Source organism: Mastacembelus armatus, chromosome 8 (genome assembly GCF_900324485.2).
Source record: "Mastacembelus armatus chromosome 8, fMasArm1.2, whole genome shotgun sequence".
Classification (NCBI taxonomy): Eukaryota; Metazoa; Chordata; class Actinopteri; order Synbranchiformes; family Mastacembelidae; genus Mastacembelus; species Mastacembelus armatus.
In genome coordinates this window covers 16,776,122-16,793,606 of record NC_046640.1, presented here as the reverse complement: position 1 = coordinate 16,793,606, position 17,485 = coordinate 16,776,122, and the positions used below count along the sequence as shown (strand labels likewise).

The 17,485-nt window shown below is 42.7% G+C and overlaps 1 protein-coding gene across 1 annotated transcript; it reads right to left on the bottom strand.

Moving 5' to 3' along the window:
• Window positions 1–4,221: 4,221 nt before the first annotated feature.
• On the bottom strand, window positions 4,222–16,871 carry srebf1 (sterol regulatory element binding transcription factor 1). The gene is made up of 19 exons (XM_026325432.2): window positions 16,506–16,871; window positions 14,029–14,730; window positions 12,555–12,730; window positions 12,291–12,428; window positions 11,827–12,045; window positions 11,550–11,664; window positions 11,249–11,406; window positions 10,292–10,508; window positions 9,974–10,158; window positions 9,518–9,779; window positions 9,098–9,264; window positions 8,620–8,788; window positions 8,343–8,451; window positions 8,028–8,137; window positions 7,113–7,245; window positions 6,786–6,951; window positions 5,831–6,046; window positions 5,135–5,246; window positions 4,222–4,498 (listed from the first exon to the last, which is right to left on the bottom strand). Exons 1-19 carry the CDS (start codon window positions 16,609–16,611, stop codon window positions 4,278–4,280), a joined length of 3,681 nt encoding a protein of 1,226 aa, XP_026181217.1. The 5' UTR covers window positions 16,612–16,871; the 3' UTR covers window positions 4,222–4,277.
• Between the last annotated feature and the right edge of the window lie 614 nt (window positions 16,872–17,485).

The following is a 17,485-nucleotide window of genomic DNA, read 5'->3' as shown; positions in this document are numbered from 1 at the left end:
TGCTGATCTGAGCCCCAAGCATAAGGATGGGCAACTGGCAGTTCAGAGAGAACGACAGAGAGTGAGTAAGAGAAACTATGGTGCTGCACAGAAGGACAGGGGGAAAGAAAGCAGCCCACCAACATCCCCACCCCAACGCAATTAGTGTCAGTTCCCACTGTGTCGTTCACAGTGGAGCTAGTTCAGTGGCCAGCTGCATTCGTTTCCCCACTTCTGGAGATTGCAGCCAGCTCACTTTCATGTCTGCACTCTGCAGATGTGTGCAGAAACACTCATATGGTCTATTACAGTCATGCATGTGAGCTCAGGAGCTGCTTCCCCCTGCAATATACCTGGATAGGCCTCTATGAGTAGACCCTCGAAACATTAATGATGATGAATTACCGGGAATTCTATGTACAATGTTCTGTGGTGATGTGATTTCAAAGCCTGTGTATCTGTAACATGAAGAAGGCCAAACTCACCCCTTTTCATTCCTCTCTGCATGTTTGTGGCTTGTATCCTCAACAGGATCTGTAAGATATACCAGTATACAACCTCCACAACCAACATCACCTATCAGCCAGGCAAGCATCACCTATCCAGCAAGAAAAAGGAAAATGCTGTCCTAACAGCCACCTAAACCTAAAAACCATGGTGAAGACTGATGACGGACAGGCACATCAGTCAGTGGGGCTAGGGGAGGGTAAAAGGCTGCGCTGAGGTGGAGCTAGGAGCAATACGAGCCCCGGAGAATGGCTCCACAGAGAAGAGCTGCTCCCTGACCCTGCACTGGAAATGTGTTTTCTCAACTGAACCCGTTACAGGAAGGCAGTGGCACTATTTAACGGGGGATAGACTGTGTGCCTAAGGCCCAGTGCACAGGCGGGCTGTTTGAAATGCAGAGCAAGGAATGTGTGTGTGTGTGTGTTCTGCCTTTGGATGAGTTGCTATCATATTCAGCCACCTGGTGGACACTGATTGGACAAGAGCATCCCTCTAGCCACTTTGTCTGTGGGCCAAGCAATGTGTATGTGGGAGTGTGAGTGTGTGTGTGTGTGTGTTAATGAGAAATGTCATTCTACAGCCACATCATCAGTGTGTTTGTGCATATGTGTAACTGTGTGAGTGAAGAAGTACATCTCCAAATCACGATTTCATGCATCAAAAAAACAGCAGCCAAGCACTGGATATAATAATTCAATGTGTGCATTTGTGTTTAAGACAAAATAAAACAAAAAAGGATAATGTGCTTTACAGGTTCTAAATATTGAAGAGTTACAAAAAATGGACGCAGTATTTTAATATAATGCTCTTATCTTCGGAGATGTATTTTGATGTGCATTATGACTATACAACATAAATGCGTCACCCTTGGTATATGTCAGGCTTTGTGTTATTCAGAAGATTAAAAAAGAAATGTAAAAATAAGAAAAAAGATAACTCTGTTTAAGAGTCCATTCAACTGTGTGCACATTCAGTATGTACAGTAGGTGCCGCCATCGTCACTCGACAGGTTGCTCCCGGGCGTTCACTTGGGAGTCAGGTCATCTCGACTCATATCTATGTACAGTTCATAAGTATTACTGTTAAACATTGACATGGTGTATGATTCTCTCACTTACCACAGCCATGCAGAAAGATGTACATTCAATTCATATTTCATAAGACACCTGTTTGTCTGTGTATCTCAAATGTAGCCTCTTTCACTCTGCCATGCTATGTAACGACACCCTGTACAGGGTGTTAGTTCAAGTACTGGTCATATCAAAAGGAGACATATTTAAGTATTAGAGCATAAAAGAAAGTGCAAAAACGCCACACCAAACTTTCTCTTTTATGAAGCTCATTATTTAATGGTGTATATAAGTATTTGATGCTGTTTAAATGTAAGATGTGATGTACTAATATAATTGTGTATAGTATTTCCTAGAGATGTTTATTTTCTATAAAATGGAATATGTTATTGCTTATAAAATGTTATTAAAAGAATCCATTGATGAAAAAAGAACCTTTTTGGGAATGTCACTTGGTTTAAGTTGGAGCATGCCATTTTATTGATTTTCATGTCTATTTGTTTGGAATCGATGACACAGCATCACTTTGTTTGAAATGTTTTTTGTAACGCCAATGTCAAATATACCAGCACCTTTCAATGCTGCTATAACCAGTGCCTGCTCTTTTTGTCTTTACTAAACATGCACTGACATTAAAACATCGAAGACGTAATTTCCATTATCATGGCAGTCAGGTGATGATTCAGAAATAAAAAAACTGATATCACATTTTCTACTTTATGGAATATGTAAACCATCCATCCATTTTCTATACCTGCTTATTCCTTAACCAGGGTCCCAGGGATCCGCTGGAGCCTATCCCAGCTCTCTTTGGTTGGAAGGCAGGGGTACACCCTGGACAGGTCACCAGTCCATCACAGGGCCACACTCGCACTCACTCCTATGGGCAATTTAGGTTCACCAATCAACCCGACATACATGTTTTTGGACTGTGGGAGGAAACCAGAGTACCTGGAGAAAACCCACACAAGCACAGGGAGAACATGCAAACTCCACACAGAAAGGCTGGGTCGCGAACCTACAACCTTCTTGCTGTGAGGCAACAGTGTTAACCACTCATCCACGATGCTGCCCAATATGTAAACCATTCAAAATAGCTGCCTACATTTATTATCTATTAAACTTAATTTGTTTGGACTTTTCAGAAATAATACTCACAGCTTTAGGTTCACTGAGGGACATTTAACTTCTTTTATTATCAACTGGTACCAGACTCATTTGTCCCGCTGCAACTGAAAGCACCACAGGAAACACAGTATTTTTCTTTAGAAAATGTTTTAATATTTACATGAGAAAAATAACTTGTTGCATGAAAACAACAAAAAAAAAAAAAAAAGAGAAAGTTATCAGTTCAAGGACACAAACAATACTTCATCTCAAGCCCACCTCTTTCCGAATTTCACATTAGTGACATAAAAACATACTGGTTCTGGGACAAGAAAGAAAAAAAAAAAAAAACATGCCAAAGTTTTGTTTTAAACAGTCCCCTGAAAATCAATAAACAGTAGTTATCTAAGAGCATGAAATTAGAATGAACAGAAGTGCTCTTCATGTTGGAGCTGCAAAGTGAAAATGGGAGATGATTCACTACAGACCCTCTTTGGGCAAAAAAATGGTGAATTATTTTGAAAGAGTCTGCGTGACTTTATATAACTTGTTGCAAAAGTGCCTAAGGTTCACATAGTTTGAGTTGTCAGGTGATGGTGGAAAAATTGGGCACTGCCAACCCCTTGTTATCAGTCGCACACGTGTGCAACAGTACACAAGGTCAATTGAACTAGACTATATGACGCAAGTGTCACCTTTATAACCTGATACTGTCCACGCTGGCACTCATGGCAATACAGTATAATAACTACAGTATTTGGGCCAGGTCAGGTCAAAATTACCAAATAAAACATGAGGGAAAAAATAACCATGTTTCACTCTGCTTACGCAAAATACTGCCCTATCAAAGTTCATAGAGATTATAAATACATTTTAAAATATGTACACAGCAAAAAAAAAAAAAAAGCAACCTATGAAAATAACCTCATAAAGCCATATTATTACTTATCATTGAAATCAGCCTCACAGGGCTAGTGCAGATAGAAGTCCCAGAGCTTGTCCAGTGGGTCACCGCACCTCAGATCATCATGGAAACATGATTGAAAACAACTTCAGCACTGAACAACCCGCAAAGTGGTTTCCCACTGAACAAGCCCACCACTGGACCAATCCCCCCCCCCGCCCCACACACACACACATAAGAAATACATCACTCTGTAGCCAATTAGAGCAGCCCACCAACCCAAACCACTGAACACCCCTGTCTGTAAAAGATGAGAAGACTGAAGGTGGGACTATACCATGTCAAGGGCCGGGCAAATATCACTTTCACACTTCTCTCACTCACTCACAATACCATCCTATAAGAGGATGTGATGGCTCCTCTTTGTGGTCATCTGTGGCACTGCAAATAATTCTCACGGGGTCATTCAGCTCCTATACATCTATACTCTGATAAAGATCCATAACAACTTCAGAATTGCCATCTCATGGGGTTGGGCTGGTGGGAGATACAATCCATGAAGAAAATCCTGTTTTGATATGAATGTGTATAGTTTAATAAATCTTTTGTGTTGTGTGGAGCATTATCATTTGTGTGTGTTTTTGTTTGTCAGCGATGTTTCTATATACAGTGTCCATGCAAGTCTTTCAGCATCTGCCCCCCTCCCTTCTCTAGCTGTTTGTGACTGTGGTGCCGCTGCCCAGCTTGATGATCATTTGCTGGCAGTCATGGAGGGTCCGCTTGTCTCCTAGCTTCTCCAGAGTCCGGGCTGCATCCGCCAGCATGCCCACCCTTTGGCCGGGAGCCGACAGAAAGGAGGGAGGAAGGTAGCGGCACGCCAGCATCACAGCCTCCGCTTGCTCCCGCTGACCAGGCCGCGTCTCGCACTCCTCTGCACAAAATAAACAAAGAACGTAGTATTTCGGATGAGCTTGTTGATGTCATCAGCTACTGACAGCCAATCAGGCTTAAGAGACTTCTTGTTAATTACTGGTGGGATTTAGTGCAGTGAACAATTGGGCAAAATAGACGAGAAACTGATTAGAGCCACTGATTACAGCTATTGAGTGTCTCTGTAGAATCTGTGATTGGGGTTATTAGTAAGAGCTTTGCATTCTTGATTTTTTTCCTACTACATAATTTAATGCTACCTAATTAAAGGTTTATGGACCAATACTTTAACTCAAAACAATGTAAAATTAGACTTACCCTAAAATTAGAAACTTCCCATCAGAGCATCTCATACTACCCAAATACCTCAGTATACAGATACTCAGAAATTAATGCCTAAAACATGTCGTTTGACAAATTTGCTGTTAATGCTTAACAGCAAATATTAGAAAATATCAAACTTAACCCTTTTATGATTGTCGCAAAAAGAGTGTAGAACAAAAGAAGAATAACGCACAGAACTCAAAATATCAACAGTGGTAAGCAGTAATAAAAGCTACCTAAATGTTAAATATAGAAGTGTGCAATGGATGAAAACCAATAATCCACAACTGTACGTCTACACATACACACACACCTGTCTTGGCTCCAGGCGTTGCTCTGCGACGCAGTGAGCGATCCAGGAGCTGGTGTGTGCGGGTGGGACTGGCCCCTGCCATCAGCCTGGCTGTTGCTTCATGGAGAAACAACTGGAAAGAGATGGAAGGGAGAAAGATGAGAAGAGGAGGAGGAGGAGGGATCAGAGCGACTCACGATGACTCATACAGATTGTTCAGCTCTACCTCACAAAGACTTTGAAGCCTTGTGAACAGCGCAGCTAAACACTTGCCTCAGGGGTGTGTGTGCGCATGCTGCAACTCCTCCAAACTAATTTCCACAGCAGATTATACTGTGGACTGCCTGCAAATATGTACACAGGTCACATCCTTACATTTAATATGTTGCATTATGTGTTTTGAGTTTGAGTTGTCACTGCAGGTAGATACCACACATGTTCAAGCATATCTTATGATTCTTTCAAATGTCTGACCGTACAAATAATCCAACACATGAGCTGTGTCTGTTCATATTCTAATCATTTTCTCAAACATCGAGTTGAGTTATTCATGTTGTGTTCACTTGCATACTGTGAGGAAATAAGATTAGAAAATAGTACAGACAAAAGAAGAGTGACTACGTGAATGTATGAAGCCCAAACTGTTTGCTCACAATAGCTTTCATGAAACGACTAAAATCTAAATGAACAATGTTATGGCGGTTTTGTTTTACATACTCTTCGCATTGCAGGTCTGAAGCTGTGTGCCAGCTTGCGCAGGGAGCTCAGATCCTGCTGAAAGCCTTGGAGCTCTGGTGGGGAGGCCTGGTGGACACCCGCTGGACCACTGCTGCCCACCAGTCCTGACCCTGCAGGACTGGCCCCTTGTTGCTGTAGACGCCACACATTGGTCCTCATCACCAACAGCAGATCGCACAAAAGCAACTGGACAACCTAGAAAGAAATGAACCAGATTAGAAATGTGACGGGATACATTTCACTGCCATTAACTCTTGGTTATTTGTAGGAGAAACACCTTTTCAGCGCTGCGTTTGCTTGAAAGGTACCATGTGCCTCTGGTTTTGGCTTAAAGATGTATGGTTTGTAACAATATTAAGAAACCCTATGTGTGGAACAACAGCAGATAAATGATACACAGACGTGGCACTAAGTACAACAGAAGACCAGTCAAAGTTCAAGGGCATGTTCACCATTCACCGTGTGTGTGTTCTGCTGTTAGTGGCCCAGCTCTGTGTTGCACTGCAGGTACATTGCACTCCACTTAGACACACATGCAATGCAACTACAATGCACCACAGCTCTGGCTGTAGACGTACACACCACCTATCCACCAGCATCACCATCTGCTGAACGCCAGAGGGTAGGACACCGCGATATCAGTGGAGCTGCTGTGGAGGATTCGCTGTCTGTGGGAAAATGTGTGTGTGTAGTGAAAAGTGTGTGTGTGTTTACTGGATTGATTATTTGTGGGCAATTTCCAGTGTTTACAATTTTTTATGTGCAGATGTGTGGGCACATCTGTCACTGTGTGCATATATGTGGTTTTTTTTTTCTTCACATTTTTAATGTGGATACTGTCGCTTTTACAAAATTTCACTCACAGGAATAATAAACAACTTTTATGTGCACAAATCTGCTGCTTGTGTCTTTGTGTGTCTGTGCATGCATATACCTTGTCTAAACTGGAGCTGTGGCAGTGTGGTCCTAGGTTGAGGCTGTCTCGGAGCAGGGCGCTGGCCTTGTCACTGTAGCTCAGACTCAGCTGGCAGCTTTCTGGCTTGGACAGCAGTGTCCGCACTGCCCTGAATGTGTTCAGACACACCTTAGGCAGAAGACTCCTGACAAAGCAAGAGGGAAAAGAAAGACATGACACAGGTTAGAGTAGTGGATGTGTGTGTGTATACGTCCTCTGCTTGGTATTAGCAGACAAGTGGCAACATACACTTAGCAGTGGCAACATACACTTAGGAAGGTTTCAGTGTGTGCATGTTCAACTTACTCTGCACTCTGCAGACTGCGTGGAAGGTGTTCCACAGTTGGATACAGTCTTTCTGCGGCAGTGTCGTCTCCTTGCAGCCAGTTAATGATCACCACAGCAACTGAAGACCACCATTTAGAATGGGGGTCACAGCCTGTAAAGAAAACAGTCAAAGGTATACATACATGTATTCAAATCCCACACCACATTTACCACGCATGAGTGCGCAGACACACACGCTGACACACACATGCTCACAGACAGCTGCTGTCTGTATTTTGACCTATGAATCAATCCATTTCTTCCCTCTGGCACAGTAACAACATGCTGAGAGAAAGCAGCCATTTTGACGACTCCCCCATGAGGGAAAACTGCTCCACTTAACATTGGGCAACACACACAGACACACACACATTTTTAACACTGTGTTTGAGCAACCTGAGGCTCTGCCAAGAAAAGGCTCCCATTAAAATCCCTACACATCCTCGCTTCCCTCCCTCCCTCTCCCTCCCTCCCTCCCTCCTTCTCAAGGTGATCACTGATTTGACAGGGCTGAAGATAGATGGAGCAATCTAGCGGATGCCTCCCTTTCACACAGCCCCCTCTCCCTCAGATCACTGATCAGTGAGGACAAAGGAAAGTGGTGGGAGGAGGAAGTCAGTGCAATGGAAATCATGCCACTGAGTAAAAATTTATCTCATCTTCATATTTTACAAGCTCATTAGGGAAATCAAACAGCCAGGGCAAGTGAAGGTAAGATGTGGAAAAAGTAAACAAAACTTTCTCAGAAAAGACAAGCAGTAATGAAATAAAGAGTACAAATCCACAACTGAATTCAGGATTAACAAGTCCTTACAATGTTAGGTATGTTCTGATACATGCAACAGGCAAACAAATGCACTATTAAAAGAAAGGAGAGTTGCCATAGTGACCTACCAGTCACAGTAGCCATGTTGGAGCCGATAGCAAAGGACTGGGATGTGGCACCGGCCGCATCTGATGCACTAATCAACAGCTGGAGGTACTCCAGAGCATCAGCATACTCTCTGAGGAGGAACAGACACATCAACATACAATGACAATTTGAAATCTGTCGCTACCAAATGAATTCTTATTGTAATATAATAGTCCATTGTGTTATCCTTATTTCTGTTTCGTATCAAATAGTTAAAGCAACCCTGAAGGTATATCATTTCAATGGGGTGGACAGCATGAGAAACAATTATATGGAAGAAGATTTTGTTTTCTCACCCTTCGCCCTGGCTGGAACCTTTCTCTTCATGAGGCTGGGCCACACAGTAAAGAGCCTTTTCCAAAAGATGCTCTCTGAACGCCTGAGTCACCTGGGCCAGTGGGTCCACTGTAAAGAGTACCAGCAAGCCATTAACATAAAAAATACAAATGTCCAGACTTGCATTTAGACATCAGAGGTGTGCGTTTCACTTGACATATTTCCGGAGGATTATACACATACATACATATACAGATTATAGACACTGACACACGTGTCAGTTTTGCAAACACTGACCGGTGTTGCCAGCCTGGCTGTAGATGCTTTCTTTGGGACTGCTGCGAATAGACCAATCCCCATCTACAAAAAAGCGGTGACCTAGTGGGTGACAGAGCCACTGCATGGCTGGAGGCACACTACCACTGGACGACAGGCATGCCTGGCGGGCACTGCTCAGAAACACACGCTAAAAAAAAAAACAAACAACAAAAAACAAGATTCTCAGTTAATTTGTGCACCCTCATTTCTGCAGGCAGAATTACACAGCTAATCAGTAATGATGTTTGGGTTCAGTGTATTTCAGGTCGATAAATCCTGGGCTCATTAACAAATCAGTCTTTTAATTAAACATGCAGACGAATCAAAAACTGCTCACTGTTTAAATGCATATCAGTTTTTTACAATATGTGCAAGTTCTAATAATTACACAAAACACTTTAAATTTCACAGCATTAATGACTGAATCTGACACTTATGCATGTACAAACTGACTTACAGAAGTGAAATGCAGTATCCTTGGCAGGCTGGCTTTGACCCGTAGAGCTGCAGAGACGTAGACTTCAGCAAGAGTAGCAACTGGCAGACAGGAGCCTGCACACTCTGCCAGGTTTACTGCACTTAATGCCATGTGCACTGCTGACAGATGGCTACCATTCAGTTTACCTATGCACACACACAGAAGACAAGAAGATAAATACTATTTTTCGAAATATATTATTTTACAGAGAACAACAAAAGGAACTCACAAATATGGGCCTTAGTCTCAACCTTTTATTGGCACTGAATCCACAAACGCTGACTACTATCAATAGAAAAGGGGGCATAATTGCTCTTTACTTAACTATGGCACAAAGCAGTGTTCAGTCTACTACAATAATTTAATTTAGATATATGATTTTTTTCCCATAAAACCAACCTGTCATGTGAAGCTGGTGCAGGCGGTGGTAAACTAGGGCAGCATCACGACTGCTTTTGCAGGCATCCTCCTGCAGGGGGCGGTCAGATCGTAGCCCTCCAGCTCTGGCAGCCAGCCAGCGACCCACCCAGAGGCGCTGGAGGCAGAATCTGAGGAGGGACCACAAAGCAGCACAGGCCAGGTCCAACTGGGAGGTGGGTAAGGGACGACCAAGAGCCTTTAGACAGGTCCATAGGTTCTGACTAGCCTGGGCAAAATCCCCCTGTGGAGAATAAAACACATTTTTGATGATTAACTGGAAAAGGTTGCAAGAAAAACAAAGTAGCTCCTGAGAAAAATCAAAGGACAGAGGTATTCTGTTCTGAATGAAGTGAAAAACAAATGGTCTGTAATAAAATTACAAAAAAACAAAAAAAAAACAAAAAAAAACAAAACACACACACAACAACAACATACCCTTGCTAGGTCCAGGTCTGCCTGCTTGCGGTGCCTCCAAAACAAAACGGAAGATCCAGAGTGTGGTCTGGTTACAGGTTCTCCATAGACCAACAGACGGATCAGAACTCCAGACACCAGAATACCATTTAGTAACCACACCAGTATAGTTGGTAGCATCCAGTCCATCCAGCCCCATGACTCAGCTATGAACAACACACACATTTGCCATTTAAGACTAAAACATTTCTCTATGTAAAATTGTACATTTACTGGTATATTAGTCCAAAACAGCTATTTTTGTGAAAACACAAGGGTTACTTCACTCCTCCTACTTACATGCAACGTCCACACCCAAAACGCTTCTCCCTGTGTGATGGGTGCTGGTGGTTGCAGTGCTTCCAGTTGAGCTACTGCCAGATGAGCAGAGCAGAGTAGCCAGAGGGTTGAGGGAGAGGAAGAGGAAGGTGAAGGCACACAGTGCCATGCGGGAACGATCCAACATGCCACCAGCACTGCCGCCTGCTGCTGATCTGTCCAGTACACCCACATTTGGCTGGCATGGAGAAGAGAAACCAGAGAGATAATTTGTACTACTTAAATATATAATTAATACTTAATTTATGCAGCATCATCAATAGGATGAAGGCATAAAGACCATAATTACATTTTTTTTTTTTACATGGATTAGTTGGTTATTGATCTATAGTTCAGCATGGAATGTAACCTCTCAACTGTCATTAGGTGGGGATTTATTCTCTGTCCAAAGGAATCATATTTACATGTCCGGCTTTGTTTGCTAAGAGAGTGTTGACAAGATTTCTAGTGAAACAGCTTTGCTAGATCAATAGATGCAAATGCAATCATCATTACTGTGACTAGGTAACTGAGCATTTCTTCAGCCTGCTTCATGTTGTCACTACCAACAAACACCAAGGACACTAAAAACACATGTGACAGAAACAATGCAGAGCCATTAACAGCTTTGGCTGCCTGCTCTACATGTATTTTTGAAAAGGTGCATATATAAGCTGGACTATCTACATATGTACAGAGCTACTGTGCCATTTGAATGCAGAGGCATAGATAACTCTATAATAATACATTTATTTATAGAGCACTTTTCTAAACATATGTTACAAAGTGCTTCACAATAAAAGAAAGAACAACAATCACAAACCCATAAAAAAAGAAAAAAATGCATACCAGATTAAGGCACTAAAGTATCCAAGTGACCTTTGAGAAAAAGGGATTTAAAATCCTCCTTGATGACATTTCAACAAGACAGCAGCATACCTTAGTGTCTTCCCCCATTGGACTGTCAGGCTCTGAGTCACTGCCACATTGTGAGAAAGAAGTCGGTGAGCCCACGTCAGATGCTGGCGGGGTGGGCAGCTCGCTCTTCACATCAGCCTGTCCATCCACCTCCATGGCAACCAGGTCCTTGAGAGACTCTGCAAACAGAAGAAAGGAAAAGTGAGGAGAGCGGTTAGAGGAGTCACAACAGTACAACAGTAAAGACAAACTGAATGACTTACTTTCAAGACTGAAATAAATTGCAGTACAATGAAGAAAAAAAAAATCTATATGAACATACTGTTTTTCTGGGCTGCCATTTTAAGAGCCATGTTCTCCTGCTTGAGTTTCTGGTTAGACTGCTGCAGGTAACGGATGTAGTCGATGGCTTTTCTCAGCACGGCAGACTTGTTCAGCTAATTTAAAATAAATAAATAAATAAAGTTACTGAAAACTGCTTTAATTAGCAAATATACCTGGACAAAACCAGATCAGAATATTTTATGTTAGCAGAGACCATGGAGTATATAGATTGAACTACTGAAATATGCTTTTGTTTAAAACAATCTTTTTCCTACCTTGGCCTCAGTACCAGCCACCAGGTCTTTGAGCTCTACTATTTTGTCATTGATGGAGGAGCGGTAGCGCTTCTCAATGGCATTGTGGGCTGTGCGCTTCTCCCCTTTGTGAGGTTGGCCGACTGGCTTACCGCTGATGGCAATGCGATTGATTGGCAGCTTCTCAGCGTCCACCATGACAGGCACGGTGGTCAGGATGGTGCCCCCACCCATAAAAGCCTGCAGAGGTAAACCCGGGTGGCACAGGAGAAGGTAGAAAGGACATTGGAATGAAAATTAGGGAATTCATTTGATTTCTTTTTAATCACCCAAGATTCAACACTGTTCTTTAATCACATTCTTAAAGTGTGAGATTTAAATAAAACATTTTACAGCATCTGAACATTTTTCATTAATGGCTGAATTCTTCTCATAGTTCACTGTATGATCTTAACTTAGCTGAAGTTGCACACAAGGTTGCCCACCTGCAGTGAAGTGCTCTGTACTGGGGTGGTGGTGGCCAGAGATGTAGGTGAAGCCACAGTAGTGACCATACAGGGGTCATGCTTCAAAGTGGTGAGCAGCAGAGACTCTGCTTTGATGAACTGAGGCTGCAGCAACACCTGAAAACAGACAAGTACACAAAGATACATAGTGTGTGTTGTGGTTACACTTTACAAAGCAATCCACTGCATTTGTTTTGTATGTGAGTGCAATCAGATTCATTCAGTTGTCGGCCTCACACTTACAGGTACTTGCTGTACGTGGGGTGCAATGGTTTGAGTGGGCGGACTTGCTGGTGTAGCCAGCAGAGGAGATGTGGTGGTCAGACCTTGGAGCTGAGTCTGAATGGCCATTGGCTGAACACTCGGAGGTGTGGATGACAAGCTGGTAGCTGGCTGGCTTACACTTCCAGGGCTGCCAGCTGGAAGACAGTCAACGCAACAACATTTTTTTTCAATTAAAGCCTGAATGAAACACTTGCAACAACAATCCATCTCATTAGATGCTTTTCACAACTGCACAGTAACAATTGTGATATTTAAGAAACAAGTTAAACAAGAACTTTCAGAGTGGGTGATGTATCTGCAAGATTTCTTTCTATTAGCTAATTATTACACATTTTTCATGCAGACAAAAATATCAATGTATCACTGGCTTTGGCCCACTGTTTATCACTGAACAATTGGAGAATTGAATTTGTATGAGTCGAGCATTCAAACAACAAATTACAAATGCAATGCTGTAGCTAAAAATTATAGCGTGAGTAATACACTTTCAGTTTACAATATTGACCAATATACACTTTAAAACATATTGTCAGTCAGGTCCAATATTCGTTTTACTGTTATCTGTAATGGCGTGGAAAAATAATGAGGTAGCCATATGCCAAAGCATCTTTAGCTACACTTCACTGTTTTCCACAGTTTGTGAGTTTGCAGGCCAACAGGGGAATTGCTACATCTAAGGAAGTTAGTGAAGGCAACTTGACTAGAAGTTTGTTTAAACTTTCGACTGGTAGTGCACGTTGGGTGCTGCCCAAACAAAGCACTTTCATTTAGCTCCCTAACTTAGACTCTCACACTGTGGAGCAAAGTCTATTAGATTAAGACTTGGATATGAGATCAGCTGAGGTTGAATAACTTAGTGCTGGAACTTAGAAAATGTAATGCAAGTCCCATCTGTCCTGGGCATTGAGTTTAGGTTTGTAAGAACTTTCCAAAGTCAGACATGTATGGAAACACAAATCTGCATCATAATCCATTTAAAACTAATGAACTATGTTTTAGTGTTGTAGGTATATACAAGAAGCAGCAGCCAAAATGCAAAACCATTAACATTTAGCAGAGAGCGCAAAAGAACATACACAATATATATTGTTTGGTATGGTGTATATCAGGATGTGACTAAACTTTTAACAAGTGGGAACATAACTTTGCAGCTCAGTGAAAGTTGTTAAATATAAGGACTACAGGAACCTGACTTATAAGGGACAAGTGTGATGGAGATTAGATTAATTCAATATCTTGTAAACTTGTCCCACATAAAGAAAATAGAACTACAATAACCCAAGTTCAAATATGACAACACCCCTTAAAACCTTCAAATTGCATCATTACCCATAACAGATTTTCATTTTGCAGTGACCTGTAGATACCCTATACTACGTAAAGGTACGAAAAGATACGGCAAAGATACGACAGTAAATCAACGAGTGCTTACCGGTGTAGCTGTTCTGGCTGCTGTAGTTGGTTCTGGGTTGCTGGGACTGAGGCTGAGCCTGTGACAGAGGCTGAGGCTGAGCCTGAGCCTGTGACAGAGGCTGAGGCTGAGGCTGAGGCTGAGGCTGAGGCTGAGCCTGTGACAGAGGCTGAGGCTGAGGCTGAGCCTGTGACAGAGGCTGAGGCTGAGGCTGAGCCTGTGACAGAGGCTGAGGTGGAGTCTGTGGTGCAGGGGAGGTGAAGAGAGCTTGGGGTGTGGAATTGAATGCTGGATTTGGTCCTGGTGAGCCATGAGGTGAAGTTGCCTGGGCAGGAGCAGACGGGCTGAGAATGGGTTTGGGCTGTTCTACTTGGGGTTGTCTGAGGTTCTGAGTCGGCTGTGGGGAGGCTGGCTGCTGCCTTGGGGTGGACTTGGGTAACTGGGCCAGGGGGGACTGCTGGAAGGTAGGAGGCTGGAAGGTTTTGTCTGGGGTAGAGGAGCTACGGGTGATGGGAGGGCCCAAAAGTGCATCTAGGTGGGGGCTACTGCTTAGGATGGAGGAAGAAGAAGAAGATGATGGAGGTGTAGTAGTGGTGGTTGGAGGGGCAGCTGATTTGGGCTGGGTCAAACCAGCAAGCTCTGTGGGGGGAGGTCCAGTGTACAGAGAGTTATCAAAGAGTCCTCCAAACTCCATGTCCTGGTTGTTGATGAGCTGTAGCATATCTGAATATGGAGAGAAACCAGAATCACCATCGTTGTTATGCACCAGATACAAAAACATAAGAATCTGTCATAACACTAGAAACCTCAAACCTATGGGGGGTGGGAGACAAGTTCAATTTTGAATCAGAATGAAGTCAAAATTTATTTAACTAGGTGCGCTGTTACTTTTTGGTAACAAACCTGACTCATATCTCTGTTGTTAGTTATCAACCTGTATGTAAAGTTGGCTTCTAGCAAATCACGCACTGTAGCATGGGATTAGAGTGCAGAGTTTACAGTTTTTCACTTGACATTATTTTCCAAACTTAAAACATTTTGATTTAAGCACATTTTTCATATTCTTATAAATTAATATATGTGTTGGAAGCAGGACTCAATAACAATCAAAACTGGATCTGATCAGATAAAGCACTAAAACTTTTTTACCGCACATCCGCACAAGCTACAGCAAATAGAAAACAAGCTGTTGTGGAAAAAAACAGTCAGCACTATGTCCCAGGAGCAGTTAGAATTTACATTTTTCCTGGAGCTGTGGGCAACAAAATGAGAGGACAACTGTGACAAACGCACATAAAAACTCATAAGTGTACATTAGCATGGTATGAGAATAAGAGATTGAATATGTTCCAAAATGTCTCTGCAAAGATGCAAAACTAACAAATAATTTCACAGTGTCTAATTTTGACCTGAAGGGGCTCACAGGGAATATGTTTTAGAAAAACACTCCAGGAAGATGTTGTGTCTGCAGTGAAAGGCAGCAGCCGGGATTTGTACAGCAGTGTTTTCTATGAGGTGATCGCTCCCGACCAATCAGAGCGCGTCCTGGAGACTTGCTATGTCGATCAGCCCAAGACAGGAAAGAGAGGGAGCGCTGTCTGTGGCTTCACACGAGGTTACCATCGAGCAGCATCGCCGGAGGTTACTGTCGGTCACTCGCAGCAAGACGGCGAACACAGCTGCAGGATTTGAGTTACCGGATCCTATTCATGCAGCGCATCTTAGAATAAATACATCTAGGCTGTTATCAGAAAAATACATATCGACCATTACAAGGACATTTCAGACTTTGTTATTAACTAGCGCCTCCTTTTCCGTAATGTTACATTTCTCCTAGTACATGTGTGATGAGTGGGACCAATAAACTGCTGAATTTACGCGGAAAGGGCAAAGAGCGTCAACGGAGCACATGGTTACAACAAACTATGTGAAATCACGCAACACAAAAAAATCAATAGATATGATATTTGTCAGCTTGGTCAACTGTGGCACCGTGAACTCAGCAGAGAGGAATGAACGACAGTAACCCCTGTCTGTGGAGAAGGCGGGGGGCGGGGCGCGTTCACGATCATTTAGCAGCAAGTTAGCTTCGTCTATTACTTTGTCGCACCGGCATCACAAAGCGTTCATTTAATTATAAAATAAAACCACGACACTATGGACTTACAATAGGACTGTATACAGCTAGGCACAGCTAGCCTCTGACCAATACTAATGTTACTGGCTAAACCGTTAATGTTACCTACCATTAGCCAGTCTACCTAAATAATAATAACGTTAGCTGATGCAACATGCGCTATGTTATGAGCTAAAGACTTTTAAGTGGTTTGCTGTTAATGCTGAACGTTAGTAGCAATATTTATATAAGACAGTGTGTGTAGTGAAACAAACTGACAGGCTAACCACACATGGCATGCAGAAAATAAGCTACAGTTACAAGCAGCGTGAGTTTAGCTGCTGAGCAAACGTGAGTAACAGTCGCTGGTATAGTCTCCTACCATCAATGTCGTTTAAGAGGGCCGTGTCAATATCGCTGGGGTCATTAAGTGTTAGCGTCGGATCCAGAGTATCCAACGATGGATCGTCAAAAGAAAGGCTGTTCATCTCTGCTGTTGTCTCTAGCTTCCCAATGTAGACCTGACTGACTGTCTAATCACTCAGAGGCAAAAATCCAAAAGCCTCTCTCGTCCCTACATTTGCCAAAGCGTCGAAGAGTATCCGAAACACACGCACACTGAGCTGCAACTTTCTATCGATGTGTCAACTAACTACTCTCCTACCACCATGATCATACAAGGAAACTTGTCAAACCAAACCAAACACCGAAGCTCATTCGGTACTAACATGCATACAGTGGTAGGCTAACGAACCCACCCGATGATGAATGACGGGCGTGCCAGCCAATCAGTGCCTTTGAACAGCAGTCCCTACATCCTCGTTTGTTAGAGTTGTTTTTATTGTGTGACTGAAGAGGCGACAGCATGGGGACAATAAGCCATAATTAATAATAGGAACGTAATCAGCGAAGCATAAATATCACTGTACTATACAAACTGATATGATGCCTGCATGATGTGTATATGAATACACCTTTAACGTAACTTAAAATATGTTTTCTACTACGGGTAAATGTAAGATGTTATATACTAAAAAATATATATTCCAGTGCTTAAAGTCCATATAAATACCAGTTATATATTTCAACAAATTGTATTTCGGGGGAAACAGCATGGATCTGTTTATTATGGGTTTGCCGACAGCAGCCAATGAGCACCGAACAGGGGTGGGCTATAGAAAATCAAGTTTGTTTGACTCGAAGAAGCGGCTCCTCCTGTAGAACCAGAGAAACCATCCAATGGGAAGGTCAGAAACCGAGTGGGGTGATCTGACGTCACATCTCCGTGGCTAGTGATTACATCATGTGTTTCTCATGGTTTCTCTCTTGAACCTGCAGTGTCTGCTGCAGGGAAATAAAGTG

Coding starts and splice junctions, on each gene's coding strand:
- srebf1 (XM_026325432.2), bottom strand. CDS start 16,611: ATGAACAGCCTTTCTTTTGACGATCCATCGTTGGATACTCTGGATCCG. Junction 11,665..11,826: donor TGGCTGGTACTGAGGCCAAG/GTAGGAAAAAGA, acceptor ATTTTAAATTAG/CTGAACAAGTCTGCCGTGCT. Junction 8,789..9,097: donor GGATACTGCATTTCACTTCT/GTAAGTCAGTTT, acceptor TTTTTTTTTTAG/CGTGTGTTTCTGAGCAGTGC.